Source organism: Rattus norvegicus, chromosome X (assembly GCF_036323735.1).
Source record: "Rattus norvegicus strain BN/NHsdMcwi chromosome X, GRCr8, whole genome shotgun sequence".
NCBI classification, from domain to species: domain Eukaryota; kingdom Metazoa; phylum Chordata; class Mammalia; order Rodentia; family Muridae; genus Rattus; species Rattus norvegicus.
The window spans coordinates 156,248,380-156,266,898 of record NC_086039.1 but is presented as its reverse complement, the minus strand read 5'-3'; the positions used below and the strand labels follow the sequence as shown (position 1 = coordinate 156,266,898).

The 18,519-nt window shown below is 43.3% G+C and overlaps 1 protein-coding gene across 2 annotated transcripts; it reads left to right on the top strand.

Annotated features, from left to right (window-relative positions):
* Positions 1–6,927: 6,927 nt before the first annotated feature.
* On the top strand, positions 6,928–12,890 carry Pnma6e (PNMA family member 6E). Of its 2 annotated transcripts, NM_001419111.1 has the most exons (3): positions 6,928–7,091; positions 8,000–8,179; positions 9,477–12,027. In NM_001419111.1, exon 3 carries the CDS (start codon positions 9,521–9,523, stop codon positions 11,801–11,803), a length of 2,283 nt encoding a protein of 760 aa, NP_001406040.1. In that variant the 5' UTR covers positions 6,928–7,091; positions 8,000–8,179; positions 9,477–9,520; the 3' UTR covers positions 11,804–12,027. The 2 variants fall into 2 exon arrangements, with proteins under 2 accessions (NP_001406040.1, XP_038956324.1); XM_039100396.2 differs by lacking the exon at positions 8,000–8,179 and having other exon boundaries at positions 6,949–7,091; positions 9,477–12,890.
* The last annotated feature ends 5,629 nt before the right edge of the window (positions 12,891–18,519 follow it).

Genomic DNA, 18,519 nt, shown 5'->3' with positions numbered 1-18,519 from the left:
TTGGCAATGCCCCTCCCTTTGGCTTTGGCCATTCCAAGGAGCCTGGGCAACCATTCTGGTTTATTACAAGTGAGTCATGAAGTCCAGCCTCCATTTCAGAGAGCAGAATTAAGAGACAGCTCGTGAAACTTGTGTGAGTTCTCTCCTACTAGGTATATTCCAGATACCAAACTCAGGTCATCAGGCTTGTCAGAAAGCATCTAAACTTGCTGAGTCATCTTGTTGGCCCTAAAATAATACTTTTAGACACATGTGAAGCTTCTGTTTTAGGTGCCATGAGTGATTTAAATAAATAATACTTGAAGCCAATGCATTAGTTATGTTTTTGTTGCTGTGTGTTGGTTTGAATAAAAATGTCTTGTATATTTGAATGCGTAGTCATCAGGGAAGGATTTTCTGAGTAGGTACGGCCTTTTGGGAAGAAATGTGTCACTGGGTGTGGGCCTTGAGGTTTCAAAAGCTCAAGCCAGGCCCAATATCACTCTCTTCCTGCTGCCTGTGGATCTGGATATAGAATTCTCAGCTACCTCTCCAGCACCATGCCTGCCTGCATGCCACCTTTCCCCCACCACGATCAAACTGGACTAAACCTTTAAAAGTATAAGGAAATTTCAATTAAATGTTTTCTTTTATAGGAGTTTCCATGGTCATGGTGTCTCTTGACAGCAATATATCACTAAGACACTGTGATTAAAAACACTATGACCAAAACAACTTATGGACTAAGAGAGTTTATTATAGCTTATGGTTTCAGAAGGCTGAGAGTCCATCATATTGGGAAAACGTAGTGATAGGAGCAGAAAGCTGAGAGCTCACATCCTCAACAGCAAACGTGAAGCAGAAAGAATGAACTGGAAGCAGCATAACACAAAGCATAATTTCAAAGCTCACGTCATATGTTTTTTAGCAACACTCTACCACCTAAATCTCCACGAACAGCACCACCAGTTGGGAACCAACTCAATACTGCAGACTGTGAGAAACATGTTTTCACTCAAATCATCACAGACAGTTTGTGGGCTCTTTCAATCGTACAGTCCCAAGTGTTCTTGTTAAACTTAAATCATAGCTGAGTATGGTGGCACAGGCTAGTAATCTTAATACTTGGGGGGAAGAGGAAGGGGCAATAGCTGCAAGCTCATGGTCATCATGGGCTATAAAGTGAATTACAGGCAAGTCAGGGCTTTAAAGCAAGATTGTTGAAAGCAGCAATGACAACCAACCAACCATATAATAAATGAAACATATTAAGTCAGCTTGTGTTGGTTTTCTTCTTTAGGAGAATTGTTTCCATTGCCTTGTGTGTTTGAATGCTTGGTGTCCAGTTGGTGGAACTGTTTGGTAAGGATTATGAGGTGTGGCCTTGTTGGAGAAGGTGTGTCACTGGTCGTGGGCTTTGTGGTTTCAAAAGCTCGCACTATTCCTTTGCTCTCTGCTTTCTACTTGGATCAGTATGTGAGCTCTCAGTTGTTGCTCCAGCCACCTGTTGCCATTCGTTACTCTGCCATCTTAGATCCCAGCCCTCTGGAACTACAAGCCCAATTAACCTCTTTCATTTGTAAGTTGCCTTGGCCATGGTATTTTCTCACAGCAGTACAAACCTAAGACTGAAACTGGTGCCAGGGAGTGGGCTATTGCTGTGGTAGACCCATCCATGGTGTTTTTTGACAGGTATGTGGAAGACTTTGGAACTTTGAGGAATGTGGTTGAATTCAGTAAGTGGGGCTTGATGAGCCATCCTAAGAGGAGCTTGGAAGACAATAGGGCTAAGAACAATGTAAATTATAGAGGCCCAGTTTAAGAGCTTTCAAAAGGGACTAGAGACCATTCTCATGATATTTTGGCAAAGAATGTTGCCTTTCACTCTTGTCCCAAGAATATGGCTTAGGCTAAATTGAAAAGTTTTGGATTCACATTGTTGGCAGAAGAGATCTCAAAACAGCCAAATATTAACTCGTTGGATCGTTATTAGTAACCACTCTTGCAGAGTTCTACAGAAAAAAGAGCAATCGGGGCAAAAACAAATAAACAAACAAACACCAAAAAATCCAATCTACAAAATGTACAGGCTGTAGAGAAAAAGAGTATGAGGGAATTTAATGTTGTAACTAAGGCTTGTTCTGAAAGGAGATTTCTGATCCAAAAGGGAGTAAAGGTAATGGTGACTTTAGGGCAAGATCCCACTTTGCTAAGCTTCCAACTTATGAAAGAAAAAGGCTTAAAGCATTTTTTGTTCCACAAAAACAACAAATCAAAGCTTATGCAAACATAATTCAAGAAAGGAGACAAAGATCCATCCCAAACAGGTAGCCAAAGTTAGCAGCATTTGCCATGGGGCTTTGTGGTTCTGGCTTTAGAGTATGAAGGATATATACATTAAAGAGTTTGTGGAATCTTCCTCTATGGTTAAGGAAAGCAACTGAAGGCAGAAGAGTCTCTACATGGAGTCCCTGAGAGGTCATTTCATGAAGCTGTGAAAGCGAAACCTAGATTGTATTAAAGACCCCCAAGAAGTTGGAGATTCTAGATCCATGAGACATCTGCCAAAGAGAGTTACAGACAGGGAGTAGAAGCAGCCCTTGAGAGAGAAGTATGCTGCAGGCAGCAAAGCTGGAAGAGTGGAACTTCCTAAGCCATCTATCAGACAGGGAACTACAAGATTTAGACTTTGCCATGTTAGTTTTGATTTTGCTTTGGTCAAATATTTCTTCAGTATGCTCCAATTCCTCCTTTTGGGAAGTTTATATTCTTTAACATTGCATGATGCAAATATATAATTTGCGTTTTGATTTAACAGGGGTTTACAGTTAAAAGATTGCTTCAAGTCTTAGATTTTTGAGCTTTAGACCTTGAAACAGTGTTGAGATTGAAAGACCGTAAGAAATTTTGAAGCTGGACTAAATGTGTTTTGTATTATATAATATGGCAACGAGTTTATCAGGTCCAGGGCACGGAATGTGGTGGTTTGAATGAGAATGGTCCCAATAGGCTCATGTGTTTGAATATTTGGTTCCCAGTTAATGGAACTGTTTGGGAAAGATGAGGAGGTGTGGCAGTTTCAGCTGATTGTTTTCAGCCACTTGTTTCTGTGTCTTCACTCTGCTATCATAGACCCTGAAACCATATGCCCAATTCAACTCTTTCTTTTATGAGTCAGTCATGATATTTTGTCACAGTAAGAGAAACCTAAGATATAGCCTTTGCCTTCAGTTATGGTGGAACAGCCCCTTTCACATCCACCTTCTGTAGGTAACAAATATGACAAATATTAGAAGTAAAACTCCCATACAGTACAAGAGACAAAGCAATCATAGGTGTGTTGATATTTTTTATGGAGGGACAAGTAATTGAGTCTCTTGCTTTTGTGTACCCAGAGGATACCAGACTCTATAGCTAAAACTAAGAGGCTGACTTCAGTGTGACATGGAAGAAAAGTGATTACAGAAAAGAAAGAATTAGGCAGAGAGCACAGAATTTGGCATATAAAGTTTGTTTGAGTATCTAGTTAACTCCATAGGTCCAAGTATTTGGCTCAGTATTCCAAGAGTTCACCATGGGATGGTGTTTTGATTCCAATGCTCCCAGAGTTCACTGTAGGATCAGGTCTTTGACTCCCGTGTTTTCCGAGGTCATTGTGGGATCTAGCCTTTGACCCAAGTGCTTCCAGAGTTCACAGAGGGACCAGGAGTTTTGCTCCTGTGGCTCAGTCCCAATCTCCTAATGTAACCAAATAACCACAGAAATAGCTGAAATGCTTGAGAAAGAATCCAGCTCTTTAAAAAAGAATTTAAAACCAAATAGAAAATTCAAACAGGAAAATGCATGTATGAACCAAGGTATCCAGGCATCTCCCAGTGAGGCTGTCTTGAAAGTGAATTAAGTAGTTAACAATTTGAGAAGAATTTTTAAAGGAAAATTTCAACAAGGAAACTGAAACATTTAAAATGGTCCAAACAGAAATACTGAAAATGAAATAGAACCACACTGGGAAATGTGGAAACACAAGATCATGGAGAAGAACAAATTTCTGGATGAAAGAAATAGTGAAGACACAATACAAACAGACTCATGTAAGGATAAAAGTTAAGGAATAGTAATTCCAAGAAGTCTGGGATTCATTCAAGAGGACAAATTCATGCTGTAGAAGATGCTCAGAGATAAATTCTAAAGGAATAGACAGATCATCTAGGGGAATTGCAGCAGAAAACTCCCCAAGTCTAATGAGTGAAGTAGAAATACAAACACAAGAGACATTCATAACCCTAATAGACATGATCAAAGAAGAAATTCTATGACATGTCATAGTCAAAATGTCAAAAATACAAACAAAAATGAAACAAGGTATTAGAAAAATGAAATTTAAAAGCTTATCCACAGCAAAGGAAACTTCAGCAGCTATATTTCAGACAGGGGTCTAATATACAGAATTAAAAAAGAATGACAAAAGTTAAATATACAAACAAATCTCCTGGCAATTAAGAAATCAGCTAGGGAAATGAATAAACAGTTCTCAAAAACAGTGGCCATTAAGTGTTTTTAAGTGTTCAACATCCCTAGTCATTAGTGATATAGAAATTAAAACTACTTTGAAATTTCACCTCACCAAGTCAGAATGGCTGCCATAAAGAAATCTGACAATCAACGCTCATGTGGGTGAGGTAGTAGGGAGGAAACTCTTATTCACTGCTGGTGGATGTGCAAACTAGTGTAGCTATTATGGAACTCAGTATGATCGTTTTCCCAAAACACTAAAAAATATAATTACCATATGACACAACTATACCTCTCCTGAACATATACTATAGAGATACTTGCACATCAATATTTATTGGTGCTCTATCCATCATAGCAAGGAAAAGAAAAGTCAGATGTCCATCAACAGATGAATGGATACGCAACAGAATTTTTTTTACCATTGTAAAGAAAATTACAGTGAAACAGGAAATTTCAGGAAAACAGTTGGATCTGGAAAGTATAGTATTAAGTTATGCAATGCAAACACAGAAAGTTAAAAACTATTTTCTCTCATATTCAGCACCTAACCTGTATCATACACATATAACATATAAATATAGTTTAAATGTAGATAAAACCTAAAAACAGCAACAACTAGAAAGTACACCATAAGAGGGTAAAAATAGGTTACAAGAAGGATGAGGTATGGGACATAAAGGAAGAAAAGAGACAATCCAAGGGTGGATTTGAGTGGCTGGAGGAAGAATATACTAAAACACACTTGTGTCAAAAAAATTCCATAATGATATATAATACTTTGTATGCTAGTATACAAAGCAAGAAAATATTTAGAAAGACCATTAAGGACATAAATCATGCTTATAGTAACTTTCAAAAGAGATTTTCAGCAGGGAAAAAAATCCAGTTATGAGTTAGGTATAATGGCATATATCTGTAAACTCAGTACTTCAAAGGTCAAGACACAGAGGATAGCTGCAATTTCGTAGCTAGGCTGGGCTACACAGTGAGTTACAGGATGTCTTAGGGGTGTAAATTGAGAACCAAAGATAAAATAATTAATTATGAGTTTACAGTTGACAAAAATTGACTAAAATGTAATTTTCACCTGATAATTCTAGCAGTTTGTAGATCACAGAAAAAAAGGAATAAAAAAATGCTGAACATAGATGAAGAGAAATTATCCTTCCTGGGAAGCTAAAAGGACAAGAGATGAAAGGAAGGAAAGAAGGAAGGAAGGAAGGAAGGAAGGGAGGAAGGGAGGAAGGAAGGAAGGAAGGAAGAAAAGAGAAAGAAAGAAATGAAAATAACAGACCTGTGAAGTGCTGTGGGGAGATATAAAGTCTAATCAATGTGTATAAGGAATCCCAGGGAAGAGAAAAAAACACAGAGAGGATAAAATTCTTGAAGGAAAGTAGGCCAGGTCCAATGGTCCAATTTACACCTGTAAATCCAGCTACTCTGGAGTTGATGCAGAGTTCTGTATGGGTAAAGAACAAAACCAAAACCACCACCACCACCACCACCACCACCACCACCACCACCACCATCACCACCACCATCACCGCCACCACCACCAAAACCTAAATCTTTTGGTCACTAAGAAAGTCAATTAAAAGATTCCAATGGGGCGATAATAAGAGATGTAATACAAAAAGCAAACAATAATAATCCAATAATTTAATAAAATGGAAATGGTTTTATTTTTTATTTTTGCTTTTGTGGGACTCTTGAGAATTGAACATAGGACCTTGTGCATGGAGGTAAGCACTGTACTTCATGAGGAGGTCATTTTCTTTTTTCTTTCCCCTTTTTATTTCGTCAAAGTCTTTCTAAATTGTGCAATCTGGCTTTGATTAATTTAACCGACTCTACAGCACACCTGGCAATGAATAAACTTTTTAAAATTTCCTTTTGTTTTTTCCAGACAGTGTCGTGTAGCCGAAGCTGGTCTTGAAGTCTTTATGTAGCTGAGGATGACTCTAAACTCGTAATCTTCCTTCCTCTACTACCCAAGTGCCAGGATGTCTAGTGTTCACTGCTACTTTCAGGTTTGTGCTGTGTTGAGGATCGAACCTGTGTGTTCACGAAAGCTACGTCAAAATGTGGCATTAATAACAGAAAAGAAAGGATAAAAACTATCAGCTATGATTAAACGTTATCATGACATGTGAGCAGGTTTATTGGGAACACATAAAATTTATGGTTTTCCACTGAATAAGAAAGCTTTAAGATGTATTCTAATGAAGTCGGCCATAGTATAAAGCAGCTTCTTTACACCCCCACCTAAATGACTAGTTGGAGAGCAAGGACCAATGAGTGTGCCTATTGCTTCTGGGCATCTCAAGCTTTGCCATATCAAGCCTTCACATTGGTGTACTTGTTCCCGTTAATACTGGCTCCGCCTCCGAGAGCTCTAGATCCAATCACTTGCCACAGAGAGTTCCAGAATTTCCTTCGATGTGGAGAGGAGGTTTCTGGGAGAAATAGGGGTTTCTGGGAGCTCCTTGGGCGATTGAGAGCTTCACACGTCTCTTCGCCTTCTCCGCATATGCGATTTGAGACATTTGCCCTTGGGATTCCTGAGGACAGCAGAGTGGAGGAAAGTGAACAACCAGGTAGGGACATTGGTTGACCTAGACCTTAGTTGCCTTTGAGACACAGGCAGGGTGCTGTGCGGTTGCCATAGTGAGGTACAGCGAGGGTGTACAGTGGGCCCGGCCGGACACACCCGAGTGAGGCCTCGTGTGTCTGTCGTAGTCTGGTCGCTTGTGGCTAGGAAGTGGAGGATAAGAGGTGGGGGACACAGGAGGCTGAGGAGTGGTCATCACTGCGGGCTGTGTAAGGGGTCAGAGGGCAGTGTTCAGGTATAGGCAACCTTACGGGGGAGAGTAGTGACACGAGGTGGCCTAGGCCTCTGGATGTTGGCGGTTGGGAGGGTCCCGTGGGACAGAGCCCTGGCGTGTTTGCCTGCCTTTAGGGACTTAGATGTGGATGAGGGGTTGCGGTATGACTGAGGATTGAGAGGCTAAGCCACTGAGTGAAGGGTGCCCACCACTGAGTGAAGGGTGCCCACCGCTGAGATCTCTCTGTGGAGAAAGCACGCTTGCGCATGCGCATCTGGTCTTTGGCGGGCTAACATCTGGTGGTTCCTTGGGGGTGGGGAAGGGTGCCTTCGGCGCACAACATGGCGGCCAGCCTCAGTATGGAGGAAAGAGAGGGGGGTGGGGCAACAACCGAGCATGGAAATGAGGCATTAGCTCCCGTTTGGAGGGACAACGCTAGGCTTTTAGGCGGTGGGTTACATAAGTGTTAAGATGCTGGAGCAGGGGTGCCTCAGTTCTGAAAGTGATAAGAGAGGGCTCCTGGTTTTGGTTGGAGTGGTGAATAAGTGAATGGCTGCCGGCTTGTTCACAGCTTTTTGGTTTTGAGAAGCGAGAGGAGATCAATAATATTTAAGCACCCTGCTTTCCGGCCTAAAGAAGCTTGCTGTAGGCTGATTGCAATTGTGTGTTATCATGTGCAGGACCTTGTAGCTGCCAGGTGGACAGAGTTTGGTGGTGGCATGTTCGGGGTGAGGCTGATTGGAAAAGCTGGTCCCTGGCTGGGGGTGGAGATGCAGAAGGCAAGGCTGACTGGCATCCTGGGATGAATATGAAGACCAGAAACTCTTAGTGGCTACACTTGAACTGCTGTGTGGAGAGAGGTAATACTGCTGTGGGCTGATGCTCTGCACTTGGGATTTGAAATGTTTGACGATCCCACAAATCCCTTTTGTAGTTGGAAGCAACTACATGAATAGCAGTGCCATACATTTTATAGTTTCCTAGATAGACCATATATGTATTGTGCAATAAAAATTTTAAAAAATTATTTATAAGCTATAGGCAGTAATGTGGGCCTGTACTCAGATATTCAAGAGACTGAGGCAAGAGTATCACTTGAGGCTAGAAATTCTATCCTGGGAAAATACTAAGTATTTAATGATTGCTTTGAATCTGCAACTGTTTTAGACCATGGTGACAATTCTATGTGAAATTAATAATGTCTAATTTTTTGTAGTGTTTGTGGTAGTGGAACATCTGGCAAGGTCTTAATGGCTAAATATTTGGAATTCCGTGGGTCAATGAAAGTATTATTTACTTTGTATGTTGTAGATAAATTTAGTTAGAAGAAATTATTTCAAATTTAACAAAAACTGCAAATTAGAAGGGAAACTAAAGAAATGATTAGCAGAAAACTATTTTACATGTTTTTATTAGAACAAAACAAATATAGGCTAGCGAGATTACTGAGAAAGTAAAGGCTCCTGACAAATTGAGTTTGATTCCCTAGGCTGACCAGGTGGAATTTTACTGATTCCTGAAAGTTCTCATTTGAACTCTTAATGTGGCACTTGATGAGATACATATACCCACATACATAAAAGTTTGTACGTACACTAGGTTTTAAAGGTACAATAAAAAGTGAAGAACAAATGCCTAAGATAGTGACCTAACGATCCATTTAAAGAAACAAGAGCCAAGAGCAATTCTAATTTAAAGAGTCAAATGAAGAAATGTTGCCTATAAATGTAGAAATCAGCTACAGAAAATATATGCAAACAACACAAATGTCTCTTGAAAGTTGTAAAATTGGTAAGCACTACTAATCAAGATAAGAGAACAAAAAGTAGTATCAATAATGAAAAAGAAGAGACTATGGCAGGCTATGCAGACATGAAAAGAGAATGGAATATTAGGTGCAGGTTTATACCAGAATTTGAACACTGTAAGTTCCTTAGGGAGATATTAAGATCTGCCACCAGGTAAAATGTGAAATATAACCACCCCTGTATATTAGAAACAGATTTAATTTGTCAAAGAATTTCTTAAAATCAAACAAAATGGAAAAGGAGTAGGACTGGCCCCACACTTTATGGGGAACCTTGGTGGGGCTTGGATTGCCTGACACTAACATGTCTTTCTGTTTTGTTTTATTTTGTTTTTGTTTTTCACTCCCAGGCTGAGGAAGAGACTAGTGCAATCAGACACACCCCTGTCTGGTCATGTTACCTCCTAAGTTCACTGCTATGGCACTGGCGATTCTGCAGGACTGGTGTGGGTGGATGGGTGTCAATGCCCAGCGCTCACTGCTTATCCTGGGCATCCCCGATGACTGTGGTGAAGAAGAATTTCAGGAGGCAGTGCAGGCTGCCCTCAGGCCCCTGGGCAGGTACCGAGTGCTTGGCAAAGTCTTCAGAAAGGAGATTGGGGCAAAGGTCGCTTTGGTTGAATTCGCTGACAATTTAAACCAAAGTTTGATCCCCCAACAAATACCAAATAATAGGGGGTCCTGGAGTGTGATCTTCCTTCCTCCAGTCCCTGAAGTTGAGTCACAGGATACATTCAGTTTCCCTGCACAGGCTCATGGGCAAGCTTTGGAAGGGGCTTCAGGTGGGGTAGGAGTTTCAGGTAGGTCAGGAACTTCAGTTGGGGAAGGACATGTAGATGAGATAGGAGCTGTGGGTGAGGCAGGAGGAACAGCTGAGGAAGGAGCTGCAGATGAGGCAAGAGTGTCTTGCAAGGAGGGAGCAGGTAAGGCAGGAGGAAGAGCTGCCACTCCTGACTCCTTCCTACAGGAGGAAGGAGCTGTGGATGAGGAAGGAGCAGAGCAGGAGAGAGGAGCAGGTGAGACAGGAAGAGCAGTGGAGGGAGGAGCTGCAGCTGAGGCAGGCTTGTCAGATGAGGACGGAGTAGAAGATGAAGGAGGAGTCATAGATGAGGCTGAAGTTATATATGAGGCAGGAATTATAGGTGAAGCACGACTGCCAGGTGAGGGGGCTATGGATGAGGAAGATGATGTAGTTGAGGCAGGGGCTGCCAGAATGTCTGATGAGGAAGGGGCTGGAGGTGACATGGGGGTTGCAGGTGTTATAGGAGGTATGAGTTGGGTGGGAGCTGCAGGTGAGGTGGGAGCTGCAGGAGAGGGAGGAGTTTTAGAGGCAGGGGCAGGTGAAGAGGGGTCTGCAGGGGATGAGGAGTCTGGGAGCGATGAGGGCTCTGCAGGGGATGAAGGATCTGTGGATGGTGGAGGAGCTGTGGGTGAAGCAGGAGCTATAGGTGAGGATGAGGCAGGAGCTGCAGGTGAGGCCAGAATGTCAGATGAGGAGGGAGCTGCAGGGGACATGGGAGTTGCAGGGATCATAGGAGCTGTAGGATTGGCAGGAGCTGCAGGTGAGGCAGGAGGTTCAGGTGAGGAAGGGGCCTTTGATGTGGCAGGAGGGGCACATGGGGCTGGAACCTGGACCCGAGAGTGGAGCCAAGCCCTGCAACCCATTCTGGAAAACATGGCCTATCAGGAGCTGAGACACTTCACTGGGATGGAAGAACCTGGCTGTGGGGGTCAGTCTTTTGAGAGCTGGCTGGACCATGCCAATGACATGCTTTACCTGTGGCGTCACATATCCGAGAGAGAGAGGAGGCGGCGGCTGGTGGAGAGTTTGGGGGGCCCTGCCCTGGATCTCCTGTGTGAGCTTCTGGAAGAGCATCCAGACACCCCTGCTCAGGACTGCCTCGCTGCACTGGTGCAGGTGTTTGGCAACAAGGATACCGTGATGACAGCACGACTCAAGTTCCTGACTTGCTCCCAGCGGCCTCAGGAGACCCTGTTTGCCTATGTGATGCGCCTGGAAGGTCTGCTGCAGATGGCCATGGAGAAGGGGGCCATCCAGCCTGCAATGGTGGATCAGGCGAGGGCCCGGCAGGTGCTGATGCGGGCCAGGCCCAACCAGATGCTACAGAACAACCTGAGGAGGATGCGGCTGGAGAGGCGGCCACCTGGCTTTGTGGGGTTGCTCAGGCTTGTTCGGGAGACTGAGGCACGGGAGGCAGCTCTGGCTGAAAATGCAGAAGCCCAGGAGGGGGAAGGAGTGGAAGTGCATGGTGGTGAGCTGGATGTCCAGGCTGCCCTTGCCAGTGTTGGGGTTGCTGAACCTGCCCCTGCCATTAGAGAGGTCCTCCCAACCAGTGAAGATGCTGGCCAGGCTGCTGCTGCTGCTGCTGTTCAGCAAGCTGCTGGGGCTGCTCCTGATGGTGATAGTGCCACAAAGGCAGACCCTGATTCTGGTGAAGCTAAGGCCTTCCCTGTCACCCAGAGAGATGATAATGCGTCAGCCCCTGCTGGCTCAGGCCAGGCAGGGCCCACTGAGGGCCCAAGTGTGCTTGAGAGTGTGGCCCATGAAGGAGAGCAAGAAGCAGAGCAGCCTGTAACAGAGGGGCTGAAGGAAGAGTCAGAAAATGAGGATGGGGCATGGGAGTCTAGTCACCCCAAGTCCTTCCTTGGCAAATAGGCTCAGAGGATCTAGGGGCTTCCTCCTACCTCAGAATCCAAGTCCTAGAGGTAGGTAACGTAAGCCCAGGGCTTGTGCTTTACCCTAAAAGTAGAGCAGGGCCCAGAAAAGGTTTTGCTCAGCCTTAAACCTTAAACCAGTTCCCTCCCTCAACTTCCCAAGGAGTCCTGGCCCCCACCACTATCTAGTTACCTAGGTTGCCCTTTATCATGACAGTGTTACCTCCAGATCTAGTCCTAAACTGTTATGGCTTGGTTTGCCTAAAATAGATTGCTGAGGGCCCACTTTTAGATTTAAATGTGTGGCCTAATGTCTAGCTGGATGATGTGAGAAAGAGGCCATCTCAACATTTCCAGGTACCTTTTTTTTTCTACCACGGGCAGCCATCCTCATTTGCAGTCTACAAAGACTGCTTTCTGCCATGGGATGGTCACTCTTATCTGCCTCATAGTCACCTAGCAAATCCAGAGCATTCATATTCACACACTTCTTACCATTCTCAGTGTGAACCTATGTAAGCCACTGGCTGATTGTTATCCACATGTGTGCATTATTTGACTAGGTTGTTTTCAGAGACCCCCCAAATCCAGCAACAGGAGCCAGTGGGGAGAACATAAGGCAGGGGACTGCTTGTGTTCACCTTGTGACTGTCAGTTGATCGATCTTCATGGGCAAAAGATGTGGACTTGCTTGGGAAGGGATTGAACATTGTGTTTTGATGTTCCATTTATGTTGTTTATGACTCCTATTCTACTTGGTGGTGGGGTGTCCTGTGTTACGGTTTCTAAAGACCTGTAACTGACCTTTGTCAGTAATTGGGCAGGGCCAAGTCACACTATGTGACCCCTTGAGGTGATCGTCCAAAGTAAAGGAGTATTGCCAGAAGCCATTGTCTTGATAAGATGAGTATCTTGGATCTTCACAAGGGGAGAAAATGATAGGGGGCCCCCAAGGTGCTTGCAGGAGGAGTACAGTCTGGGAAATGAACTGCAGCCTCTAGTGGCTATGGTGTGTTCCTGACTAGTTTTTTGCCTTTTTCAATGGTTTCATTAAATGTTTTTGTTTAATAAAATTTTTGTATGTTCTAGCTGTGACTCACCACTCACTTGGGCAGTCGGGGATGGAGAGAGCTTCTATTTCAAACGTGATTTGTTGTTCAATTTCACTGCTCTGATTTGGACTTTTGAAATGTTTTGCCAGCCTGACTGGATGGGCTTTGACTATTCCCGGCACTTGTTAAATGCGCAATTGAGGTGTAGCTATTTAGGGAGTTTCAGGTCAGCTTGGGCTACAGCTACATATTAAGACCATATCAATTTTTATTTATATGTATGTGTACATATGCCATTTGTGCAGGTGCTTGCAGAGACCAAAAGAATAGCTACCCAGAAGCTGGAGTTGCAAGTCCCTGTGAGGTGCCTGATATGGGTGCTGAGAACTGAACTGTGGTCCTGCTCTTAACATCTAGACTTTGTAGTGAAATATGCAAAATTATTGTTGATGCTGATTTTCCCAGTTTAGGGAAGGTACCACTGGTGCTATATACATGGAGTTCAAGACAACCCAAATCGTCATACTAATTTTAGCTTTTTTTTTTTTTTTGTTATTTTGCCAAGTATGAGCCCCACTGTGACCTGAGGTGGTTTGAATACTTCTTTCCTCTGGCCTTCAGTCTTGTTCATTGACAGTGCCAAATGTCTAGGCTCACATAGGCTGCCAGGATGCATGTAGCTCAGGGTGTAGAGCTCAGACTGTCTTTCAAACTCATCTCCTTCCTCATGCCAGTCCAGCTTCCTGATACAAAATGTGGGCATTATATTTGGCAAAATGTCCATAGAACTGGATCTGTAAAGGTTTTGAGCAATTACAGAGGCTGCTTGGTGACCTGGGATAGCAGTTACTCTGAGGGAGCACTTCTAAGCTCAGGCTTAGGGGTACATGAGTGGGTCACCAGAGGGTAAGGAGAAATTAGGGGCTTAGGGTGGCCCAGGGAGGCTGGCTGTCTCTCTCCAGTAGCTATCTTGCAGGCCTCAGAGCCTGTCTGAAACTTGAAACTTTTGGGCCACTTTCTGAGGACAGACAAGTTCCAGAATCATTAAGTTGTTACCAGTTATGCCACTGTCACATTGCAGATACACTGGGAATTTGTAGGCAGTTTACAGAAAGGCCATGCCAAGCCACAAATGTGAACTATGTACCAGATCTTTAGCAACCAGGTTCTGAGGTTATCCCTCAGTGACTCCCTAGGAACTTGGAGTCTCTTCTCTTTTTTTTTTTTTCCGGAGCTGGGGACCGAACCCAGGGCCTTGCGCTTGCTAGGCAAGCGCTCTACCACTGAGCTAAATCCCCAACCCCTTGGAGTCTCTTTAACTGGGGACAGTAATGCAGCTGTGTTTCCTGGTGCCATAAGTTACATGTGGCAGTGGGTGTTCCACATGGTCTGCCTAGAAACTCCTGGGGAATCTTGGGTAACTGAAGGCAGTGTGTACCTCTGAAGCATAAGGTGCATGCACATAGGTACATAGTTCTGGAATGGACAGAGGCATTAAGGAGATGCTTGGACAGCAAGTGTCAAGTATACTGTGTCCATGGCACTAGTCTGAAGCTAATTCCCTGAATTACCTGTCCTTTATGGTCCTAGGATATGGTTGACCACAAGGGGAAATAAACCAGAAGTTGTTCGTTTGTTTTATGCCTAGCTCAGTTCAGTGTAATTCAGAGTCACTACAGACCACTTGAATTGCTGATCAACCACCTCATCTGGTCTGTTATTCCCTCATTGCCTGTCCTGGCAAATCTCCACGTGCCAGGTCAAATGCTGATCTATGAGAGAGCTCTTCCATGGTGGGGATTTGAGGTAGTAAGAGGCCAAGAGGCTTCTGCATCTTCATCTTCTTCCTCTCCCTGCTTCGAGTCCAACTGACTTTAGTTTCAGTTGCAGGCATAATGGTGGTAGCCTAGCATAGAACCTCTGCCCACTCCTGCAGTGGCTACAATCCAATGACACATCAATTGTCATTCAGATATAGAACTCAGATTTTGACTAATAAACCCTAAGTGGCATGCCATTCCCTTGAGGTATCTTCCTGGCACAAGGATTGTGGGTACTTGGCTCCCAAGGAATTTCCTGCCCATTTCTGCCTGTCCCTGGTTTGACAAGGAGCTCCTGGTTCCCCTGCTCTGTTCTGTCCTGCTCCAGGAGGCTCTTGAGAGCTGTTTTTCCTCAACCTTTCAGGTTCATTCTCATTAACTTCCCAACTGGGTGAGAAAGGCTTCAGTCTAATGTTCAGGCTGTGGCTAAAGAAACAGTCAGAATTGCTGAAGAAGCCGTAACATTGCTCAGTAAAGGGGCCAGAGCAAGGTGTCAGAAAGCCCTGTCCATTAGCCACTTTTAGCCAATTCTAGTTAGGAACATGGGGCTGGAGAGATGGCTCAGTGGTTAAGAGCACTGACTGCTCTGCCAGAGGTCCTGAGTTCAAATCCCAGCAACCACATGGTGGCTCACAACCATCTGTAATGAGATCTGATGCCCTCTTCTGGTGTGTCTGAAGACAGCTACAGTGTATTTATATACATAAAGTAAATAAATAAAATCTAGTTAGGAACATGGAGATACCTCCCTTACACACTGTCTTCCGCAACCTTGTGGGGCATCTTGGAGCCTATCAGCTGAGGACTGGCCTGCAGTGTGACTGCTACCCAATTTCAGACATACTCTGAATCTGTATAGTGACATTTCACTGACAATGGATATGACCCCCACAGTGGATATAGTTCAGGAAGTGGCTACACCTTACAAACCCTTATATATAGGGTAAGGCTTCCCAGCCTAGGGCAGTCTTCAAGTTGGGGCCATAGGTACACTCTTGCCAGGCCCAGCTCCCCTTCTGTGACTGATTTGGTTTGTGGGTTTATAGAGCCAGGGAAAGCCATGCTCATGGCCTATATAATGTTATCTGTCTGCAAAAAATATCAACTTTTAGAAAGGAAATTCCTTTAAGGTCTTGGGTTATTTTCCTTTTCAGTTAGATAGAGAAATTCTGGGTTGGTGTTGCTTCAAAGGCAACTTCAAAGAGGAAGAAAATACCATTGGAAGCTGCTACAACCCTCAACCACAAATTATCCAGTAGCTTTGCCAAGTTGTGCTAAGTATGGACAGAGCAGGAGTGAGCTGAGCCAACAATGCCTTTTCAGAACTGGAGCAGAAATCAGATTGATCTAGAATTAAGGGCCATAGTCCATAGCACATGCATGAGGATGCAGAGAAAACGGAATACTCCTCCATTGTTAATGGGAGTGCAAACTTGCACAACAACTCTGGAAATCAATCTGTTGGTTTCCCAGAAAATACCTGAAGACCCAGCTATACCTCTGCTGGGCATATGCCCAAAAGATGCTCCAACATATAACAAGGACACATGCTCCACGATGTTCATAGCAGCCTTATTTATAATAGCCAGAAGCTGGAAAGAACCCAGATGTCCTTCAACAGAGGAATGGATACAGAAAATGTGGTATATCTACACAGTGGATTACTTTCCAATATCATCCTTTCTCTAAAGTAGGTTTTTGTTGCTTTGTTAAAAAAAAAGAAGAAAGAAAGAAGGAAAGGAAGAAAGAAAGAAAACCACTTAGCTAGAAATATGTGCATTTATTTAGGAGTTCTCTTTCTGTTCCATTAGTCTATAAAGTATCATTAGGTTATAGAATTACTATTACAAACATATAAAATCTAATGAAGATGGGAAGAAAGGGAAACTCAAACGCTCTTGGTAGGAGTGTAAATTATATAGACATTAGAGAAAACCTCAGGATAGCTCCTCAAAAATCTACAAATAGAACTATCATGTGATGTACTCATTCCACTACTGTTTATATACCTAAAGAAAAGGAATCAGTATTTTAAAGAAATACCTGCACTCTTATGTTTAGTGTAGTGTTATTCACAAAAGCGAAGATACAGAATAAAACCAAGTACCCATAGATAGATTAATGGCATGATAGATAGCCTTTTATCTCAATAACAAAATAGTTGATTTAATCAACCTAAAAGGACAGGCTTATTTCTTTTTACAGTTCAAGAGTTTTCAGCCACGGTTGGTTACTCATCACTTTGGGGCCTAAAATGCCATGGCAATGCAATGTAACAAAAAAAGTAGAGGACTGATGCTATGGAAGGGAAGTGTATGTGGGATTCTTTTCTTCACCTGTAACTGAAGATGTTTTTACACATTGTTGCAGAACATGCAAGAAAGCATAATAATTCAAACATTTTCATAGTTTTATTCCTCATCTTTTAGTAACTAGTGCTTCTTGTATGTCAATAATTCTTTCAGTTGTATTTAAGTTTATATTTACATGCATAGGCATAACATTTTCAGTTAAACATGGTACATATCTCCCACTGCCATACACTCACACACAATGATTATAGTTTACTGTGCTGTAACTCAAAGAACTCTATGTATCGCCATTTTAGTTTGTACCATTTCATGGTTGCTAGTATATTTACAAAGTTCTAAGACAACATCATTAATGTACTTAGATTTTTACCACTTCAAGAGAAATTCTCTTCTTTTAGTAGTCCTTGTCTATGTGCCCCCATCAGCAAGTCACTTTTCAATTCTTCTTGGTCTGGCCACTGGCAGCCACCCATCTGCTCTCTGATTTTAGGATTCATCTATTCTAAAGTTTCGTAGAAATGGACTCCTATAGTCACATATCTGCCTGCGCCCATTTGGTGCATTGTATTACTACATCAGGAGTCATGTCACCTGCCTGCTCCTACTTCTGTCTACTCTCCTTTGCACACCCTGGGCTTTGGGCTTATGTTAAGGGCAGTTACTGCTGGGTGCTAGGGTATGGAGTGTATTCTATGCCATCTTTAAACATTTCTGTAATTCATAACTGCTTCTAGTGGGCATGAACTCTCTTTTCTCCTCTCCTTGTTACTTTTAACGTGGTGATTTTTCTCTCTACTTCAGCTATTGACTCAAGAAGTATTTGCTGTATTCTTGTGTGTAGTCAGCCAGTGCTACATACACACTGGGGGTGGTAAGTCTAGGCCAGGGGGCATAGGAGTATAGGGAGGAATGGTGGGTGGTTAGGAACTGCTGAGGTGTGAAGATAATAGGTATTTCTCATAGGCTGTCCAGGGCACTGGTTAGAACCTGTGCTGGAGGAAAGGTGGGTATTATGGATGAGGCTAAGGTATCGAACTTGAGCAATGCTGTGAGAGGAAAGAACTTGAGATTGGGGGAGGAGAGGAAGTCATTGGCCTAGAAGCCTAATGCATACAGTCTATGCTGTTTCTCCTGTGGGCAGCCTCTTTTAGTGCCTCTTTGGCTCCACCTTATGTCTGCTGGGATGGATTAGAACTGTCTACCATTAAGTATCCTCTATGCTTGCATCAGGTGACTTGAATAGAAACATGAAGTTATGTGTGGTGTATGTATAAGGAAAGTGATAAGATTCTAGTCCTTTCAACAGCTGCATGATCTTGTTTTGCCTCAGAATTTTCCACCATGGAGAGAGGTGCTGAGCACTCCCCTGATTCTTGCCTTCACTTTTTTCTTCCTATCATTCTCCCCTCCCCCTTCTCTCAATTTGTGTCGCACATGGAAACACGAAGCCCAGAGGCCCCCTGAGGAAAACTGAGACACTGCTGAGTACAAGGTAACCCTGTGTGGCTTCCAGTTATAGCTAAGAATTATCTG